The 19,530-nt window shown below is 44.8% G+C and overlaps 1 protein-coding gene across 1 annotated transcript in view; it reads left to right on the plus strand.

The window, feature by feature from the left end:
* LOC306818363 (dystrophin-like) overlaps positions 1-19,512 on the plus strand; it is a gene marked incomplete at its 3' end in the record, with an annotated part of 151,902 nt that extends 132,390 nt beyond the window's left edge. Inside the window, 20 exon segments of the mRNA XM_079335917.1 lie at positions 145-317; positions 469-604; positions 2,418-2,593; positions 2,813-2,960; positions 3,475-3,600; positions 4,062-4,211; positions 4,352-4,450; positions 4,833-4,932; positions 5,512-5,681; positions 5,785-5,902; positions 6,493-6,704; positions 7,162-7,316; positions 7,669-7,855; positions 10,484-10,656; positions 10,741-10,897; positions 12,051-12,162; positions 13,161-13,429; positions 13,835-13,981; positions 17,556-17,619; positions 19,448-19,512. Of these exon segments, the coding sequence (XP_079192043.1) occupies positions 145-317; positions 469-604; positions 2,418-2,593; positions 2,813-2,960; positions 3,475-3,600; positions 4,062-4,211; positions 4,352-4,450; positions 4,833-4,932; positions 5,512-5,681; positions 5,785-5,902; positions 6,493-6,704; positions 7,162-7,316; positions 7,669-7,855; positions 10,484-10,656; positions 10,741-10,897; positions 12,051-12,162; positions 13,161-13,429; positions 13,835-13,981; positions 17,556-17,619; positions 19,448-19,512 (2,937 nt within the window).
* Between the last annotated feature and the right edge of the window lie 18 nt (positions 19,513-19,530).

Consider the following 19,530-nt stretch of genomic DNA (forward strand, 5'->3'; position numbering starts at 1 on the left):
ACAACCAGAAACTGGCGGAATGATTATGTGACACATGAGCTCCTTTATCTTTGAGGTTAAGAAGGAAAGGTACGCGGAGCGGCCTGATCATTGCTATCATTGCTATAATTGCTTCATTTTGTCTCGTCAATACTCAACATTCAGGAGGTGAAGGGGAGCATCGACCAGCTCCGAGGCCCGGTGGAGGGAGCGTTAGCACGCAGAGAGGAGATGCTGTCTGCCGCTCGGCCTCTGGAGGCTCAGAGGATCCAGGAGAGCGCCTCCCTCCTCCACGCCAACTGGGACAAGCTGAACAAGCTCCACCAAGACCGGCTGAAGTAAAGAGGAGGACGCAGCGACACATTCAACATTTATATATGCAGTGTATTTATATGGACATGATGCATGAATATTCAGTCATTTTGTGCACACAGTTGAATGAAATCTGTGTGTGTGTGTGCGTGTGTGTGTGTGTGTGTGCACTTCAAGGCGTTGGCAGGAGTGCAACTCCAAGTGGCAGAAGTTTGGTTCGGATCAGAAGGAGCTGGAGGAGTGGCTGAATGACGCTGAGAGCACTTTGAAACTGGCCGAGAATGAGCCAGCAGCACACAGACAGCACCTCAGGGTAACACACACACACACACACACACACACACACACACAACCAGAAACACAAACACTCCTGCACAAGTAGAAACCAGTTTGCACGCACGTTGATGATTGTTCCCACAGAGCTGCTGAGTCACTCTGAATGTCCAGCGTCCACTGAGTGCCCTTCAGTCAGACTCATGAGTCCAATCTGCCTCCGTTGTCTCACTTGTTTCATGTTTTCTCTCTCTGCATTACGTAAAAACACAGATTCCTTGTCACAGAACGATGAGGTGACCTAAAAAGATGTGACATGTTGTGGCCTCAGACATCATATCAAGACATTCAGGAAATGCATTTGTGCCATCATGATTAATTTATGCTTGAGTTGATGTGAAACTTCTCGTTGTCGCCTCCTGATTAGATAACTACCTACAACAGTCCTCTCATGAGCAGGATCACAACATCACATGTGCAATACAAAGAGGTGTGAAAACTATAAGATGAGATGTCATTAAAGATGATGGAAGACAACACAGTGGCTGTATATAAAGACGGACTACATGTCTACTAAAGTGAGGCCAAAATACCCCGTCTGAATATTTGAGAACTTTTCATTTGTCGGGTTTTTTTAGTTTGATCTGTCAGTGGGGAGGAGGCGGAGCTTATAAACAACAGTGCAGGAAGTTCTTCTTCTATTTTGGCGGTCCATAACAGCACAGCAAAATAGAATGAAATTTATACAGTCAATGCCATCAGGAGGCTTTTAACGACTCGCTCACACATCAGGAATAACTGAGACCATAAACGACAAATGAAAACATCTCATTAGGATTATTTCAATAGAAAAGTTTCTTTCAGCAGGGCATTGCAGTTATATGACTTACATGAACACACACACACGCACACACACGCACACAGCACTCTCACCCTGGCACACAGATGGCAGTTGTCAAGAGAAAAACTCAGTGTGTCTGACAGTGCAGCCTCGATACCAACAGAACTCTTTCCTATTTTAGACCTTATGTAAGAATATTATGTCATCAATTTTGACATTTCAATGTTACATCAACCCCAAAAAACCCAAACTGAAGGATTATGAGACGCAAATGAACAGAAGAGTGGAGGAACGAGTATTTACATCAGCAGGATTTAGATTAATGAAGTGTGAGGAATCTTTTTGTTTTCAAAGATGTTTCACTCTCAGTTGATTTTTAGTTTGTGTTGCTGTGGTTAAACTGATGCACTCAGCCCTGCATATGAAGGACTGAAGTGTGTGTGTGTGTGTGTGTGTGTGTGTGCGTGTGTGTGTGCGTGTGTGTGTGTGCGTGTGTGTGTGTTTGCATCATCAGACCTGCCCAGGCCACTTTGAGCTGCTGTGATCAGCTTTCACTGTCCACCTGCACAGACAAGGGAGCAGTGTCCAAGTGCCACTCAAGTGCCAACCTGTGTGTGTGTGTGTGTGTGTGTGTGTGTGTGTGTGTTGTTAGAGAGAGATCAACACACACAAAGAGAGAGCGAGATTGAATCGAGACAGAGGACCATCTGGCTCCTCAAATCACGAGCTGCCACCTGAACTGCACCCAGACACTCAGACACATTAAATTACTTTGTTTTGATACACTTGTGGGGACATTGCACTGACCTACATTGGTTTTGTGTAAACAAACCATAAATGTTCAGTTGGAATCATACAAAAAAAAAACCACATTTACAATTTGCTTTGAATGCATGAAAGGCATTGTATGATATTTTAGACTTTGAGTCTAGTCTGAACAAACTGTCATAGTATTACATAGGTAAACGATTAACCCTTTAAAAACTCAAATCCATGCTGTGTCTGTGTGCAGGACCTGACAGAGGCCATACCTCTGCAGGAAGTTGTGTTGGGCCGAGTGAACTCGGTGGGCGAGGAGATCAGCCAGTTAAGCACGCCAGACGACGCCTCGCGGCTCAGAACGCAGCTCAAGTTTCTCAACACTCGCTGGGCCAATGTCTGCCAGCAGCTGAACGACCGCAAGAGGAGGTGACTGTGTGTGTGTGTGTGGGGCTGCGGGTCAACTCATGTTCGTGTGCCTTCTTTGTTGTCTTTTATTGAACGCTTCCTTTCGATGTGTTTGTAAAACGTGTCTCCAGTGTTCTCAGAAGTACATCTTGTATGCATGCATCATTAAAAGTTCACTATGTGCCTTTGTAGCATTTGTCATCCCTCTTATCTGTGTGTTGCTGCCCGGCCCTCCTGCAGGTCTGCAGAGGCGCGCACAGCAGCAGCAGCTCTGCAGGAGGACATGGGCTCCATGCTGGGCTGGTTGGACAAAGCGGAGGAGGTCCTGGCCATCCCCCTGCAGCCTGCAGAGCCCCAGCACATCAGAGACACTCTGGGCAAAGTCCAGGTACCTCCGAGACTCAACACAGCAGCTCCAATGAGACTCTGAGCTCCGTGTTTGTGTGCATGTGTGAGAGCTGTGGGTGTGTAATTTAATTCTGCTGCTATCACGCTGCAAATGAGATACTGTTCTTCATTATTACACTCTGCTTTGAAAAGCATTTTCATGTGCTGACATGCGAGCGTGTGGGTTTGTTTAATTTAATCTGGAAGCTAATATGGTCTAAAATGAGACACTATAATGTTTCATTCTGAAATTCAACCTAGAACATACTCTATTGTTACTGGGGGTGCATTTGTTTGTGTAGAATTATGTAACTTGATTGAAAGAGTGTCCTACATTGAGCTGCTCTGATGAGCTCTTATTAAATCCACCGTGTGTGTGTGTGTGTGTGTGTGTGTGTGTGTGTGTGTGTGTGTGTGTGTGTGTGTGTGTGTGTGTGTGTGTGTGTGTGTGTGTGTGTGTGTGTGTGTGTGTGTGTGTGTGTGTGTGTGTGTGTGTGTGTGTGTGTGTGTATCAGGCACGTGTGGAGCAACTTCCTGCCAAGAAGGCAGCGATGGATGATCTGAACTCGAGACAAAAGCAGATAACACTTCCTGCTGACAGACAAAAAGACTTGAGGATCATCAACAGTCGCTGGGCTCAGGTCAGCAGCTTCCACTGTGAATACAACAGTATGCCAGTGTTTGGTAAACAGGCAGGGCTGGTGAGGGGTCTCCAGGTACCAGAGGCCTCGGTTTGTACTAAGAAGTGTGCTGAAGGGAGGGATATCTATTCATACTTGACCATGCAGCTACCTGTAAATAACTCCAACCATGCACAGCCCATCTTACCTGAATTAGAGGTACTTTGTTATGTTCCTCTTCCTCAGCTCTGTGCACTTTTCTATTGAGGCAAGCTGCACACATCCGTGTTGAAGCAGCTCAAAAGGCTTAGACCGTTTCTGAATATGAATGATGTTTTTGAGTTCACTCAGCTCTATGGAGCTTTCAAGCAGCTGTGTGCATATTGTTTTTCCTCTCAAGGGATTTGAAACTTGAAATATCACAGCCAACCTAATGTATCCATAGTGATGTTGTTTCAAGTGTTGTGTGTAAATCTGTTTAGGTGTCCAGAGAGCTGCCTGAGCGTCAGCTGGAGATCGAGGGTCTGCTGAGGGAGCTGGAGAAGCTTCAGGGTCAGGTGGACAACCTGTCAGGCTGGGCAGCGAGCACCAGAGCCAAGCTCGAGCAGAGTCCTGAGGAGTCGCCTCCCAGAGTAGGAAACACTCACTCAATACTCCTGTTTACCCATGTATACCTTTATTATTACCACAACATGCTGTAAAATAACAAATACTACAATAAAGAAAACGCTTGACTAAAACGGTCTTTCTTCATACCGTGGTGTGTCTGCAGCTCGTTGAGGAAGTGCAGGTCAAGCAGCCAGAGGTGGAGTTTGTTTTGGAGCGAGCTGATCAGCTGTATAAGGACAATCCTCCCAGCCAACCAGACAAGGTGAGGACATCAAACACTGTCAGAGTGCACTCGTGCTAGCTCGTGCTGTCAAGGCGTCTGATGTCTTGTTTTTCACACAGTAAATAAACGTTTCAGTTGCCTTTGACTTTTGATGATGGAAAAGCAACCACCACCAAATATCATTTTTGAATGTTAATTGGTCTCGACTGATGTTTATCTCTGTGTGAAGACTCTTTCATCCCACCCCTGCGTCTGCTTCAAACGTGTCATGAAATCTATATTATTTACTGTTTGACTGTCGGACCGTTCACGTCAAGCCCCCCCGACTTCACTTGGAAAAGTTTAACTTTACTTTTCCATTTCAAAGTCAAACTTGTGATGAGATTTTCTGTGCTGCCTTTGACTTTGCGTGAACTTTCAGGTGAAATATTTCAAACTGAGGGAGGACTGGACTGTGATCCTGGAGCTGCTGCGACAGCACAAGGAGAGGATGGCTGCTCTGCTCCTTGCAAAAAAAGCCAGTAAGAATCCATGTGCTTCAAACCATTGTTTAAGTACCGTGTGCAAAAACGTCAGCGTGGGTCTCATGGGTGCACACTCGATGATCTTCACATTTAGTTAATTTTTTTCAACACTGGAGGTTGCTGCTCTGTTTAAACTCTCCAAGCTCTCTGTGTAAAGCTAAATAAAGAACGAACGTATGAAAATCCTGCCATCAAATTATAGCCGACACTAAATATATGCCAGGTGTCTAATGTTAGTGCAGAGACTCATTATGTTAAATGCCTGCAGGCTCGAGGCAAAACTTCTCTCATAAAAAAAACAACCATCAATATAGGATTTAATAATGAATAGGTTCAACTGATGGGCCGCACGGATCATAAAGATAAACTCTGCAGACCTATTTGTGACTTTCACATTGAAGTATTAAAAACATGAATATGTGGAGTATTTTTTACAAACACTGTCATCAAAGAGGAAGTCTGTGAGTTCACTCGATGCTCAGGTTTATATCCTGCATTTATCCTCCGGTCACACACATGAAAACTAAAGAGTTAACGTTTGGAAATGAAGAAAAAAACGTTGTGTCTGTGTTCCAGATGAAAGTCTGACAGGAAGTTCCCAGCCTGAATCTGCAGCCCTCGCTCAGTTCAACAAGTCCTGGGCCGAGCTCACTGATTGGCTGACCATGCTGGATAACATGGTGCAGAACAAGCGTGTGGTGGTGGCCGACCTGGACGACATCAATGAAAACATCTCCTGTTTGAAGGTCAGAACCGCAGACATCACTGCGAGCGACATTTACAGCACGGCAAGCAAACTCAACTGGACTGGTTGACGCGTTCATTTACCGTTATGGATTGTGTTTCAAGTCGTCTCTGCAGGAGCTGGACCAGCGGCGCCCCCTCCTGGATAGACAAGTCACAGCGGCCCAGAACCTCAAGAACAAAACAAGCAATCAGGACACCCGCAACGCAATCACGGAGCGCAGTACGTCACACAGATGCATCATCATGTCATGAGAAAAAAAAGATCATTTTCTAAATACCCTCAGTCATGAAAGACATTTAAGAAAACTAAATCTAAAGAGTAATAACAAGTTGTAACGAGGCACCACAGGCTGTAGTCCTGGTCGGGGTCCGACCTCCTGCTCCTTTTGTGCACGCCATTCCCTCTCTCTCTCTCTTTTCCCGATTTCTCGCTCAGTCCTATCTCTAAATAAAAAAAGCCCCAAAACAAACCCTAAATTCTTCCCCAAAGTATCAGTACAGGATAAGTCTAAAGAGTTTCTTGATCCATGTGCAGAGCCAATGCAACAAAGCATGTTTTCAAGTAAGGCTTGTGTTTGTGCTCCAGTCTTATAGATGTCCTTCTAACCTTTATTATTGTAAACAAAACACAACATGAAAGAGTTGCACAGGGTGACACACACTGTCCAAGGGGAAGCATTTTTATTACTCACCTGTTGTGATTATACATGCATACATGTCAGTAAAGGGATGCATGCTGTGAAACTAAAAAAAACATACATTGCCTTTTGTTATTGCATTAACAGATTTTTTTTTTTAATGTGTTTTTAGTTGACAGGCTTCAGACTCATTGGGAAGACTCTCAGACCAAACTGTCAGATCGGACAAAGCAGCTCCTCAACATGCTGCAGGACTCCACTGATTGGCTGGATGCCAGGAAGGGAGTGGATCATCTCATCAAGCAGGCCAATGAGAGGCTGGAGTCCTGGCAGGAGATCACGTACTCGGTGGAAACACTGAAGAAACAAAACGCTGAACTGAAGGTTCGACTGAACAGCATGTTACACCTGAATCACTGTTAACTGCAGGCTGAGAATTATTCAAAGTTAAATGAAAACCGAATGGGACTCATCAGAGACATCAAACCTGCACGATTGTTTTGATTAAAACTTGTATTGATTTGATCAGGAATCACCAGGCGCTGCTTGCACACTGTGCTGTGGTGGGAGTGTTTGTCTGTCACTGATTGTTCAAAAATGATTAAAGAAATAAAGTTCACAAAATCTAATTCATCTTGCAAGCCAGATGTTCAGCTGCCGAGCGAGCTGCAGACTGCTGACAAACAAATGTGCTCGATAAATGAAAATGGTGTGGTGCAGCAAAATACGTAACTTAGTATTGAGCGTCCTTGAATCAACACGGTGGGAATTCCTTCAAAGTGGCAGATAGTCATTTTTATGTCTTTTCTATTTTTTCCCTTCACTCCCACTTAACCTTTAGGTGTTTGCGAGGGAGCTGCAGCAGTGGCAAGGACAGGTAGACCAAACCAACGCAATGGCAGACAAACTCCTGACACTGTATGCCAATGACGACACGCACAAGGTCACCCAGGTCAACGACAACATGGTGGCTACCTGGACACACATAAGCAAACGGTAATAACACACAAAAACACTTTTTATATTTATATATAACTGTAATGTTAAAGTGGAGTTCGGCCCTTTTATTTTCTTTAATTCAGCTGCACCTGGAGGTTTCACTCTTTGCAGAACAGATGATGCATTTATGTTTATCTGTGGACAAACTCATTAGTGTGCATTTGAAATGATTCACTGTGCGGCCTCCTATTCAACCTGTGCATGCTCTTGATGATTTTTGATCAATAATCATTAACAAACCAAAAGCAGTTCAAAAACATTGACTTTTCTTTATTGTAAGTGAAACAGTAGAAGATGTCGAGTTAGCTGTGATGGAGCTGGAGTCAGTTTGTACATGTGTATGTTGCAGTGTTTCAGACAGGGAGGCCGGTCTGGAGGCCGCCATGAAGCTACTCCAGCTGTTCTACCTCGACCTGGAGAAGTTCCTCAACTGGCTGACGGAGGCGGAGACCACCTGCAATGTTTTGATCGACGCCACCAACAAGGAGCGACTGCAGGAGCAGCCGGGCGCCAGGAACCTGCTCGCCCAGTGGAAGGTTGGAAACATGCAAAGCTCTGGTTATTGAACTGTTTTAATGATATTTATTGGAAACGCTGTCCGGACACCATGGAGGTCATGACTGATCGATTTTACCACTGACAGAATTCCAATCATATTTAATGCAGGGCTTACACACAAATCATTGGGCTCATATGTTTATGTCTAAGGTGTGAATGTAGGGAATTCAAAGGGCTGGAGAAGACGAGCGAGAACACTAGAAATAGCAGATGATCCCTTGAAGTCGAATAAAAGCCAGACTTCCTTCCTTTTTTATGACTGACCTATTAAAGGAGGCCTGCTCTCCCACTGTGTGTGTGCATATTAAAAATGTTCTTACCATTTTACCTCCACAACTCCTGCTTTTACAACTCTTTTATAGCCAAAGCAATCTTTCCCCCTACAGTTTTAACACCGGATGTTGTGATGATATTTAATGGAGCAAATCAAGGGATCCATTTAGGTTTTGTATGTAGCTGCTTATAAGAATTGTATCGGCACAGAAGTCGAAGGATTTGGTGGAAAAAAAGAAACATGAAGAAGAAGAAGAAGAAGACCTGAAAGGCCCGCCCACACTGTTGATTGACAGCTGTCACATAGCTAGCAATTGAGGACACACGTACAGGATCCCTCCAGTTTTTTTGGACCCGAAGTTTAAGACACTCTTCGCTGACTCTCTGCCCTGGCTGATATGACAGGAATGCTGACATGGCAGCATCGTGAGTTTTCATTGGTCCGTTGATGCCTGGCAGACAAATGCAAAAATTCCCCCCACTTGTTCTGTGGGTGTAGAAGGGAAAGCTCTGTTCTGTGAGAGAACATATTTTGACCCTCGGCTGTCACCCTGCACCCACACACACACACACACACACACACACACACACATTTTGGAGATGAATTCTCAAACACACAATGTTGCAAATTCACGTCTGTGCACACTTCCTTTCCACACACACACACAGTTCAGTACAACAGCCGCACTGTATGCAGAGCTGTGATAGTCTTCTGTGTCCAATTATAATGGCGAACTGCGGCGTAGCGTAGCATCCAGAGAGCGCATGCACATACACCAAACACTCAGCACGCAGATAACATTTAATTGGAAAATAAGCACGCTCATCGTTTTATGCAGCCTTTCAAGTTCTCTCTCCTCTTCTCTCTCTTTTTCCCCCCACTGTCTCTGACTCACACCCTTTTCTTTTTATGGGTAACACACTCTCTCTCTCCCTCCATCCCTCCCTCTTCCTCTTCCTCTTCATTGCCAAATCTCCTTCTTTGTCACACGTCCACACAGAGAGCAGTTTTTAAACAGTCACACTGGGAGCTAGTCTCGAGGGAATAAGAGAGGCAGAAGAGGTTCCTTGATGGCGTCTAGTTTGAGGATTCGGGAGTAAAGTTTGGAGGATGCTGCGCAGGAAGGTCTACCATGTTCAGGTTTGGAGCGCTGTTCTCTTGTTATGATGAGTAAAGCAAACCTAAAAGAACGGGATTTTAAGTGTTGAGGTCAAAGGTTTATAAATTAGATGACTCATAAGGACCTTGAAAGGATCTATTTAGGTTTAAATCTTCGCCGTGTCTACGTGTAAAGAAGTGCTTTGTTGTTTTCAAAATAAGTCCCACTGTGTACTAAAGTGCTTTTATCACAAACGAGTTGTCTGGAGATGTGCTGATTCTGCACCTCGGGAGCCATTTAAGGTCGACTTAAGGACATGTACGATCATCTTTCTGCCCAAGTGTGATTTAAAAAAAACAAAAGTCATGATATCATCAATTTCAAATGAAGACATCAAAGTTAAAGTCCATACGGAGACACGCGGCTGGGCATTTCTCGACGTCTTCAAAGGGATCAGAGAACATTTAGATCACAGGAGAAACTGCAGGACACTTCCTGAAGATAAAGCAGCAGCTTGTCTGTCTCCGCTTCTTTCTATTTGTTCTATTCTCGTCTGTGTCCTGTTCTTTGCTTCAGTGACCCGTTTCCTCCCCTCAGGTATCATTAAAATTTCATGTCGTCTAATTTATCTTGTGTGTAACTTTCTTCTCCAGGATGTTTCCCTCCTGCAGGACATTTTGAGAATATGTCAAGCTTCAGTCAAAGGCCCAAACTTCAATGCATGTTTATCCCCTACATGGAGCTCGTTTCACGTCTTCCAGTGCCCATGCAGACATACATATAAGCAGTACAGAAAAGATGTGGATACACTGATTGATGGCACATTTTTTATCTTTATTTTCACTTTACAAAAGGTTTTTTTTTTTTAAGTGTGGGTTTTCCTCCCCCGTCTCTTCCAGGACTTTAAATGATGGATTTGAGTGGTGAATTATCCTCGCAGGTGGGACCAGCACTGTCGAAGTAGTTGATTCAAGGATGAATTGCACATTTTGACATTTCAGTTTCACGTGGAGCATCCGTGATACATTTAGCCCTGCATTATGGCTCAGTCCTGCCGCTAAGACTAAATCACTTTCTCAGATCCTGATCCCATTACTGAGCACTCCGGCAATGAAAGAAAAGCGAATTCTTGAAAGATGGCTGCTGTTACCCAGAAAATGAAGTGTGCGCTTCGCTAGAATTTACTGCACTGATCCACTGAGTCTTTCCCTGTGTTTGTCTGTGTGTCTCCAGGATCTGCAGGCTGAGGTTGACGGCCACACAGAGCTGTATCACTCCCTGGATGAGAATGGTCAGAGGATTGTGAACTCACTCGGGGACTCGGAGGATGCCGCTCTGCTCCAGAGACGCCTGGATAACATGGGCCAGCGCTGGAACGACCTGCGCAACAAGACCCTGAGTATGAGGTCAGAACAACGATGATGCCCATCTTTGGCTCGAAGAAACAATCCAGTTTTAGAAAGTAACATTTAAAAAAAACGTTGTTTCAGGGCACATCTGGACTCAGAGATGGCCCCGTGGAAGAGGCTCCACATGTCGCTTCAGGAGCTGCTGAACTGGCTGAGAATCAAACGTCAACAGCTGGAGCAGGAGCCACCTGTAGGGGGCGATGTCCCCACGGTGCAGACACAGCTGGACACACACAGGGTGGGAGGAAACAGATGCACACCTGCAAGACACACTGCTAACATTCTGCTGGTTTCAGCGCTTTTTTCAGATTGGTTTTCGAAGTTTGGCTTAAAAGAAAAAACTTTTCTGGATTAATTTTCATAGAGTCCCTCAAAATCAGTGTGATTTTAAAAGCTCCTGAAAGTGTACCTCAGAGTCCCACCTGCTCGATCCTTCACCTCTGTGCCAGTGCACTGAGCATTCACAGGCGTGTCTGATACACTCATGACAAAGCCTGAGACTTTGTGTCTCCCCCGCTCCGACATTATGCAAATCAAAGGCTCTGATTAAATGGAAAGTATGGACATAGAGGTTAAATAAAAAACCCATTTTATGCCCCACTTTGTGTAAAAAGGCGAGACGATTGGCTCGGCTGATTTTGCTTGTTTCATGTCTTAACCTGCATTAATTCGGAGAAATGGCGAGTCCCTGCAAATATTCATTAGGAGAAAGCTTTTAGTCAAAACATTTCATCATGAAAATAGACATGTTTTAATAGCCACTCATGGACATGGACGGTTTGATCTCACAGAGGCAGTGTATTTAATATGCACACAATACATCAGCCTTTTTCATAATGGATTGGAGCGAGAGGTAAAAATGATCATCGTCATCGTCATATTTAAATAAGTATATACGGATGTCTTTCACTGCTTCAAACTTTGAGCTGCAAAGTTTTGAGTCACATTGCTTCTTCTTTTTTTCTCCTCATCACTGTAACACATCAGTAGCCAGTGGCAACCACCGGTTGTCATGGCAACAATAGGTGCCTGTATTGTAGTCACCTCCCACTTGCATTGACACCTGCCTGGAGAGGTGTCTTCAGTTTTTCAAGAACATTTTCTCACCTTGAAGAGACTCAACGCATGAAAAGAGTGATTTACAATCCACTGTGATCTTATTATCACAATTATGTTATATTGATTTTATTTTTGAAAAAGTCTAAATAACCCAATAAGATCCCAACCTGGTCATCTTCAGAGCGCTTCAAGCAGTTTCTTATTTTGTGTGTGTGTGTGTGTGTGTGTGTGTGTGTGTGTGTGTGTGTGTGTGTGTGTGTGTGTGTGTGTGTGTGTGTGTGTGTGTGTGTGTGTGTGTGTGTGTGTGTGTGTGTGTGTGTGTGTGTTCACAGGGCTTCAAGAGGGACATGAGAGGCAAAGAGCCGGTTGTGACCAAGGCTCTGGATGATGTGGGAGTCTTCCTGTCTGAGCTTCCCCGAGAAACGCCCTCACCTGAGCAGAGAGGTATTCACTGATAATATTAGTTTTGTACACTAAACATCCTTTTGTTGAAATGTTCCCCGACGTTTGAATCCACCGTGCATCTTTAAATGAAGAAGGAAACAGAGCTCATTAATTAAAGACGCTTTGATGTCTTGAAGTCTTACTTAAAAGGAGAATATGAATTTGACAGACCTGCGTCCTCTCTGACTCGCATGCAGGGTTTCCTTGCAGCACCTCTCGCACGACGGCAGCAGCCGAGTTAGCGAGCACTTTGAAAGCAGCTGAACTTTAACTGTGGCCCATTAAACTCATTCAGCTGCCAATTCAAGCACACTCAGAGAAACATGGAAATAAAGGGGGGAACTATAGCTGCTAATCACATCCACACTGAAGGCACTTACTTCCTCCTTCTGCTACAGCGAATAGATCTTCCTGCAGGCGGCGGCTGAGGACGTCTTAAAAAGCAGAGTCGATGTGTTGTCTTCTGAGTGCGTGACATTTTGTCTGGATTGAATTCAGCTGGCTTCTCCACAAACAGCCTGAGTGCTTTGACATATACGTGAAACGGCCTCTTTGTTGTCACGGTTGCTCCTTCTGCTTTCTGTAAAACAGGCGACTGTGTCCTTAGATCTGCTGTCAATATCGTCGCCAAAGTGATCCTATGTGGAGGAGGATTCTATCTGTAGCTTTTTCTTCCAGCACAAAGTGACGTTTGCATGCAATCACGTTTGTACAATGTTATCAGAGTTTTGGACGAATGTCAGATTTGATATTTTTGCGCCTGTTCAGTGGAAAGTTAATACGGGTGATGCACTGCAATACACTAATCAGCTTAATCAATATTAGAAGTATAAGCAATTGTAGAAAGGTTTTTTCACATTTAATATGTTTGGACATTTATGAGGATCTTCTTTACACGTCCACATCACAGCTTCCTTTAAATATCGATGCCTGGATGTCGTCTCTGTGCTTTAAAGCAGTAAAAACAGAGTTTTTCTTGCTCTTCCTGTTACCCTCAGACATCAGCCCCGAGGAGCGGGCTCAGAACGTGGGGCGAGTCCTCCGCAAAGAAGCAGACGACGTGATAACCAAGTGGGATCACCTCAACGCCGACTCGGCTGCCTGGCAGAAAAGGCTGGAGCTGGCTCTGGATCGGCTGATAGAGCTCCAGGAGGCTGAGGATCTGCTGGACGGGCAGCTGAGGCAAGCCGAGATGGTGAAGGACGCGTGGGAACCTGTTGGCGACCTGCTCATAGATTCACTGCCGGAGCACATCGAAAGAGTCAAGGTCAGAATGAGTGACGGCGTGCCATCTGTAAAGGTCAGGAATTACATCCTGAGACGAGCCAGCCCACCCTTTATCTATCAGCCATCAAGTCACACTTAGAGCCCCTATTAATGCCATTATTACACTTAAGTGTCACTGTCAGCGTTTTTCATACATTAGCAAAAATTAAAGAAGCAGGAAAAGTGAGTTTACATGATGGATGCATCTGTTCCTCACTGTTCAAACACAAGACTGGACCGAGGGCTGCTGACAGCCTGCCTGTGATTCCCATCTGTCCTCGCACCACTGTTAACAATGCAGCACAACCAAACTCCTGTGTGTGTGTGTGTGTGTGTGTGTGTGTGTGTGTGTGTGTGTGTGTGTGTGTGTGTGTGTGTGTGTGTGCGTGTGCGTGTGCGCGCGCAGGAGTTCCAGGACGAGATCGCTCCCATTCAGGATGATGTAACGCACATGAACCAGTTGGCGTCCACTTTCGGCCCACCGGACATTCAGCTGTCACCTAGCAACCTGGAACGCATCGAAGATCTCAACACACGCTGGAGGCTGCTGCAGGTACGCACACACACACACACACACACACACACACACACACACACACAGATATGTGTGTGCACATGTGGTAACAAAGACGTACATAAACTCACCCACAACTCCAGTTTAGCTTGCACCACTGTGAAAGTGTGTACCTGTGAATGTATGTTACTTCTTTAATGAGGACAAAAAGTACACACATACATACACACACATAAACACACCCCATGTGTGAGTGATCAGAGGCAGCACAGGGTGGGCCTCGATCAGTCTCAATAAGCCCAGTGGCAGCCATGCTGGAAGCCAGACAGTGATTGTTACCGGGCGTGACAGATAGAGCCAATCAGCTGCCAGAGAGACGCAGCGAACGCCGAGGAGTCTCAGGCTGAGACGGGTGCCTCGGTGACACCGCAGTGACGGGACCAGACGGCTAGTCTCTGTGAAGTTAGCACCTGACCAGATGCTTACACACACACACACACACACACACACACGAGCCTTTGTGTCGTGGTGAAGGTGAGGGCATCACTCTTCACTGAAAGAACAAACGGATCTGTGCCTCGACCTGAGCTGTATCCTGATGGCACATTCTCAAAAGTGGTCTCTGTTTCAAGAGCTCTGATTGGCCCTTTTTTATTTTTTTTATTTTTTTATTATAGTTCAGAGCAAGTTTAGTTGGTTAGTGTCCGTGTGTATGTCCATCTGTGCATGTTTCCCGTATTGCTGCAGTCGTCTCAGTCAATAAAGCCTGAAAATCAATAATTTCACTGACTAAAAAAAACACAGAATAGCCAGAAGGAAAAAAAAGCTGTTTGACTGCTCACAATAGCTTTAGCGATGTATGTATGTTTTATCATGGATTCAGTCTTACAGCTGCAAGTGTACTGTGAAACAGTGCTAAAGCGTTCACCGATTCCACATAGTGTGACCTCAATTCATGTGAGAGAGTTAGCAGCTAGCATGTTACTGTTGTGTCTGTTCCAGGAAAGTCGACTTCTTGCTGTTTACACTGATGTGAGACATCAAATGGTACGCAGAGAACCGAGTATTGCATTTGGACAGAGAAGAGGTTTTGACTGCCAGTTTTTTTTTTTTTTAAGTCACTCTCCAGTGCAGGTGGTTCATCGGGAGCAGAACGTTTGCCCAGGAAATCCTGGCAAAATATGAAATGACAGGCTGATGGAGAGATATCTGTGGGTGTGTCTGCTAATGCGAGAGTGTCCAATGTGTGCTCCTGATACACTTCATGTAGCTTCAAACGGATGTGTGTTTGTGCGTGCATGAGTACCTGCAGATTCAGGTCACTGTAGCCGTGTCACGCTGTTCTTCTGGGGCCATGAAGGTCCAAGCCGATTGGTCGTCATCCCCACACAGTGCACTCTGATTAATTGGGACAAATTCCTCCTCAACCATCCTACTCTCGTGTTTTTTTTTGTTTTCTTTTTTCTTTTTTTTTTCTTTTTTCTGTAATTCTAATTAGGTTACCGTGGCTACGGGGAAAAGCAACTCAGGCAGAAATGGATTGGGTGAGGTGCATCCGAAGGTAATTTCATCGTTTGGTTTTTATGTCTCATTGAGGCAAAAAAAAACAACAACAAAAAACTTGTCATCCCTGTCGTATCTTCATCTACATCTGTTCTCCATCTCATATCATGACGCACACTCCTCTGACAGCGTGTCGCGCTGTGGATGGATCAGCCAATCTGTCCACTCAAACTGGATGATAACACCTTTTGATCCCTCAGCTTCAAGACTTTAGTCAACGAGAAGCTGAAGCGCATTTAAGCTTCCTGTGAATCACCTTTCTCCCTCCTGTTGCTAATCAGTGTCTGCCAAAGCCCCGCATGCCGGCCAGAGCTGCATGTGTTGCCTGGTAACATTGGATGGTTGAACATTGTGTCAGGAAGCATCCGTGGTTACCGGCACACAGCCGTTCCTCCGGGCATGCTCAGGACGCAGCAAGTGTCCGGATGTGACTGAAATGGTGCCTGTCAGCATCAGCTGGGGATTATGCTTCAGATTAGAAACCAGGTTTCAAGAAACTTTCCTCAAGAATGCTGCAAATATTTCTCACCCGGTCGGCTGCGTGATTTTAAAGCTGAAGCAGAAGCTGCGCGATGAACGGCGGATGAGATGCATTTGTCTTCTAAATGACGAGTGGAGACTCACGGAGTGGCAGCTCACAAGTGGTTTGGAGCTCTCTGCCCTTTATATGTCATCCTCCAAAGGGTGTGTGAGTGTTTGGTCGTCCAGCTGACTGCCAACGAAAGAATATACACACCCAAAAAAAAAAAAAAGAGAAGAAGAGTCCTTTGTGTTACGAGGGAACAATTCACACAGTGAAGATCACACTTTTTTTTTTTTTTAAAGGTTTATTTTTGGCCTTTTTGCCTTTATTGATAGGACAGTGGATAGAGTCGGAAACAGGGAGAGAGTGGGGAGAGACATGCGGGAAAGTGGCCACAGGCCGGACGCGAACCCGGGCCGCCCGCGCGAGGAGCAAAGCCTCGCAACATGGTGCGCGCGCTGCCGCTGCGCTATCGGCGCCACCAGTGAAGATCACACTTGACGTGTGTATTGCTGTGGACTCGAGGGAATGCCATGTTGCTGTCCCCAGACATCAGTGCAGGCATCAGTCCCGAGGGACTGCAATGTCAATCAGAAGTCAATCAGATAATCTGTTCTTAGCAACAGGAACTTACTCGCTTGGTTCTGTTTTTTTATGGAGCCCACGTAGATATTTCCAAAGTGTGCGTTTCTATTACCAGTAGTTCTGTCTAAGTTTTTTTTCTGCCTGACCTCTTTGCATGTAGTCGTCAGTCTGTAAGTACAGGTAAAGGTAAAAAGTGTAAGGTACAATGAAAGTGAATACAATGGCAAAATCCAGCCAAGAAAACAAGTGTTTAAATTTGGATCAATGACGAGCTAAGTGTTTGCAGTTTAGATGGGAATCTGTGAGCCAGGAGACGAGTGTGTATTACCCCCGCTGGGCTTAGCCCCACCTCTCTGTGTGTACCTACAGGGCCGTGCTGATTTGGCACAATTATCTCAACTCCATCTAGATCGACAGCTCATTCAGAGCTGAAGGAGACTCACAGGAGACTGCATCCTCTCTAATTCCTCCACTACAAATTCAATTATCGCCTCCATGCTTGTCTGTGTGTCTCCTCCTCTCCCTTTCCTCTCTCTCTCCGCGTCTGCCCATTCTCACTGTTTCTTTCTTTGCAAGAGAACATTATGTGCCCCTTTTCACGTTGACACAACATCACCGCTCACTTTCCCATCCTCACACGCTCAAGGTGTTCATTATTTCTTTGAGCTGTTATCAGGGCTGAAGATTTTACAAGTAAGCTTCAGAAATATTTTCTGTCATTTCTTTCTTCATCTGCTAAACTATTTAGAAAAAAACATCCATTTTGGTACATCGACATGATGGACTTCTTCGAGGCATTAGCTTCATGAAGTTTGAGGAAGCTAGACTACTGTATAACTAAAATAGATTACAGTAACACACGTTTACCAATCTATCCATCGACCTATCTATATGATCTATAGCTATATGTCTGAATGCTTGTGTTGTTTCTACCTCCATCAGATCTCGCTCACAGAGCATCTGAAGCAGCTGACAGATGCTCACAGGGACTTCGGCCTTCTGCACGGTGAGTCAAACACATACAAATGTGCACCGCACACATCACACTGTTGACAGTTGACAAGATACTCAAGAGGTGCAAAAAAGAGATAAGACAAAACGAGGCGCCCACCTCCTGACAGCATCTCACTCGATAAGTGACGTGTTCGACACAGTGCTCGGCTGTCACCGGGTCACTGAATCACTGAATAAGTGATGAGAGGGAGTGAGCGTAAAGACTCAATGAGCCCATGACGGCGTATTGATCTGTCTATGCAACTTGTTTTTCTAGTTTTATCACCAAATTCAATTATGACCCAGCGCTTAACCCGATACTGTGGCACTCAACCAGATGACACTCACATATCGATGAGAGCATGCAGCGTGCATTCAAGCACCTCATTGATTGTTGCATCCTATGAAAGAGTTGCACATGGTCTGTGAAGATCTGTGTTTAAACTCTGAACTATGAAGATCTGTTTCTTAATGTGCTCATTGTTTGGTTTGCTAATCCCTGTCGACAAAGCGCTATCATCTTATCTTCACTTAGCAGCCATAGCGAGGCACAGCAGGCCTGTCAGGCTTTGTGTTTCTCACACTGCTGAAGCGCTAGTTTGTGTTTTTAGTCTTTTTTTAGCACGCCCGATAAGTACAAATCATGTTCAATCCAAGGAGGAAACCAGTCTTTAGTTAGCGTTTACATCCCGAGCACGCTTCCCCCTAAAGTCCACTTCGTTTGACGAGTGTGAGTGATCTGTGCTCACGTCTTTGGCACACTTTGGTACGAGCACGCGACTGTAGACTGTAGACAGCCTTCATTATAGAGAAATACCAAAGTGACCACAATGACTAAACATCACAGAGACAAATGTTACAACAACCTCAAATTTTAGAGGCCAAATTCAACTTTTGCAGATTAATTATGTATAACAGTGCAGCACAATAAAGATGATTTTTTTTTGTCATTAAAATATGTCCACCTGGAGCAACTCATCAAACAGCTAGCTGCTTTTACTCAACAATTCTCTTTAGCTTAATTACAGCTCATCTGCAGAGTAATTAAAAGAGCGCAGATAACAAAAGATCAAAATATCAGTCACGCGCTCGCAGTGGTGATTAAAATTGAAGAGCCACGGGGGGCTCGTGAGCACAAACTAAGGGAAGAAAGGAAGGGAAAGTGAAAGTGACACTGCAAAGACAAATGAACAAAAGTTAACTGACAGTAACATATTCGTAAGAGAAAGCACGTCCATTAAACATCCAGATATCTATTAAAAACATCTAAACGGATGACGCTCCTCACACTGTCAGATCAGTTCACTTCTAAAGATTCGGCTGTATTACATGGAAGCAGACATGGTGTCATGTGACCAAGCTGTGCTTCATTCAGAAAGCTCTGAGGACGTTCATGTTTTTCATATCTTACTACTACGTTGAATGCACTCTGGCTGTCGTCCCACAATGCATCACTCTGTTTTTTAACTGCAGCAAATTTTACCCGCGGGGCACAATAACGCTTATACAGCGGGTAGTTTCAGCCGAGCTGTCTGATTGGTCAGAGACGAATTCCAACTGTGCTGACAATTCCCACAAAGCAGAGGCAGCTTTAATAGCTGGCGTTGTCAACTCTTTTGGGCATAATGAGTGAGATAATTAGCAATATTTCTTGTTTTTCTGCTGTTTTTCATTATATTCCTCTGAAGGAAACCTTTCATTACACTGATGCTTTGGTATCTGCTGCGTACACATTTCGTGGCACGCTCTTTTTCAAGGATGTTGATCCTGCAGTAAAAAAGTGAGATCTCCTGCAGACGCTTTGAACAGTTGTGTTGACCCTTGTTTTTCTGTCTCAGCAGGATCTGTAGAGAGCCCATTCGAGCAGGGCATCTCCCCTAACAATGTGCCCTACTACATCAAGTAAGTACCCACCTCCCAGCTG

This window comes from Symphodus melops, assembly GCF_947650265.1.
Source record: "Symphodus melops genome assembly, chromosome: 23".
Lineage (NCBI taxonomy): Eukaryota > Metazoa > Chordata > Actinopteri > Labriformes > Labridae > Symphodus > Symphodus melops.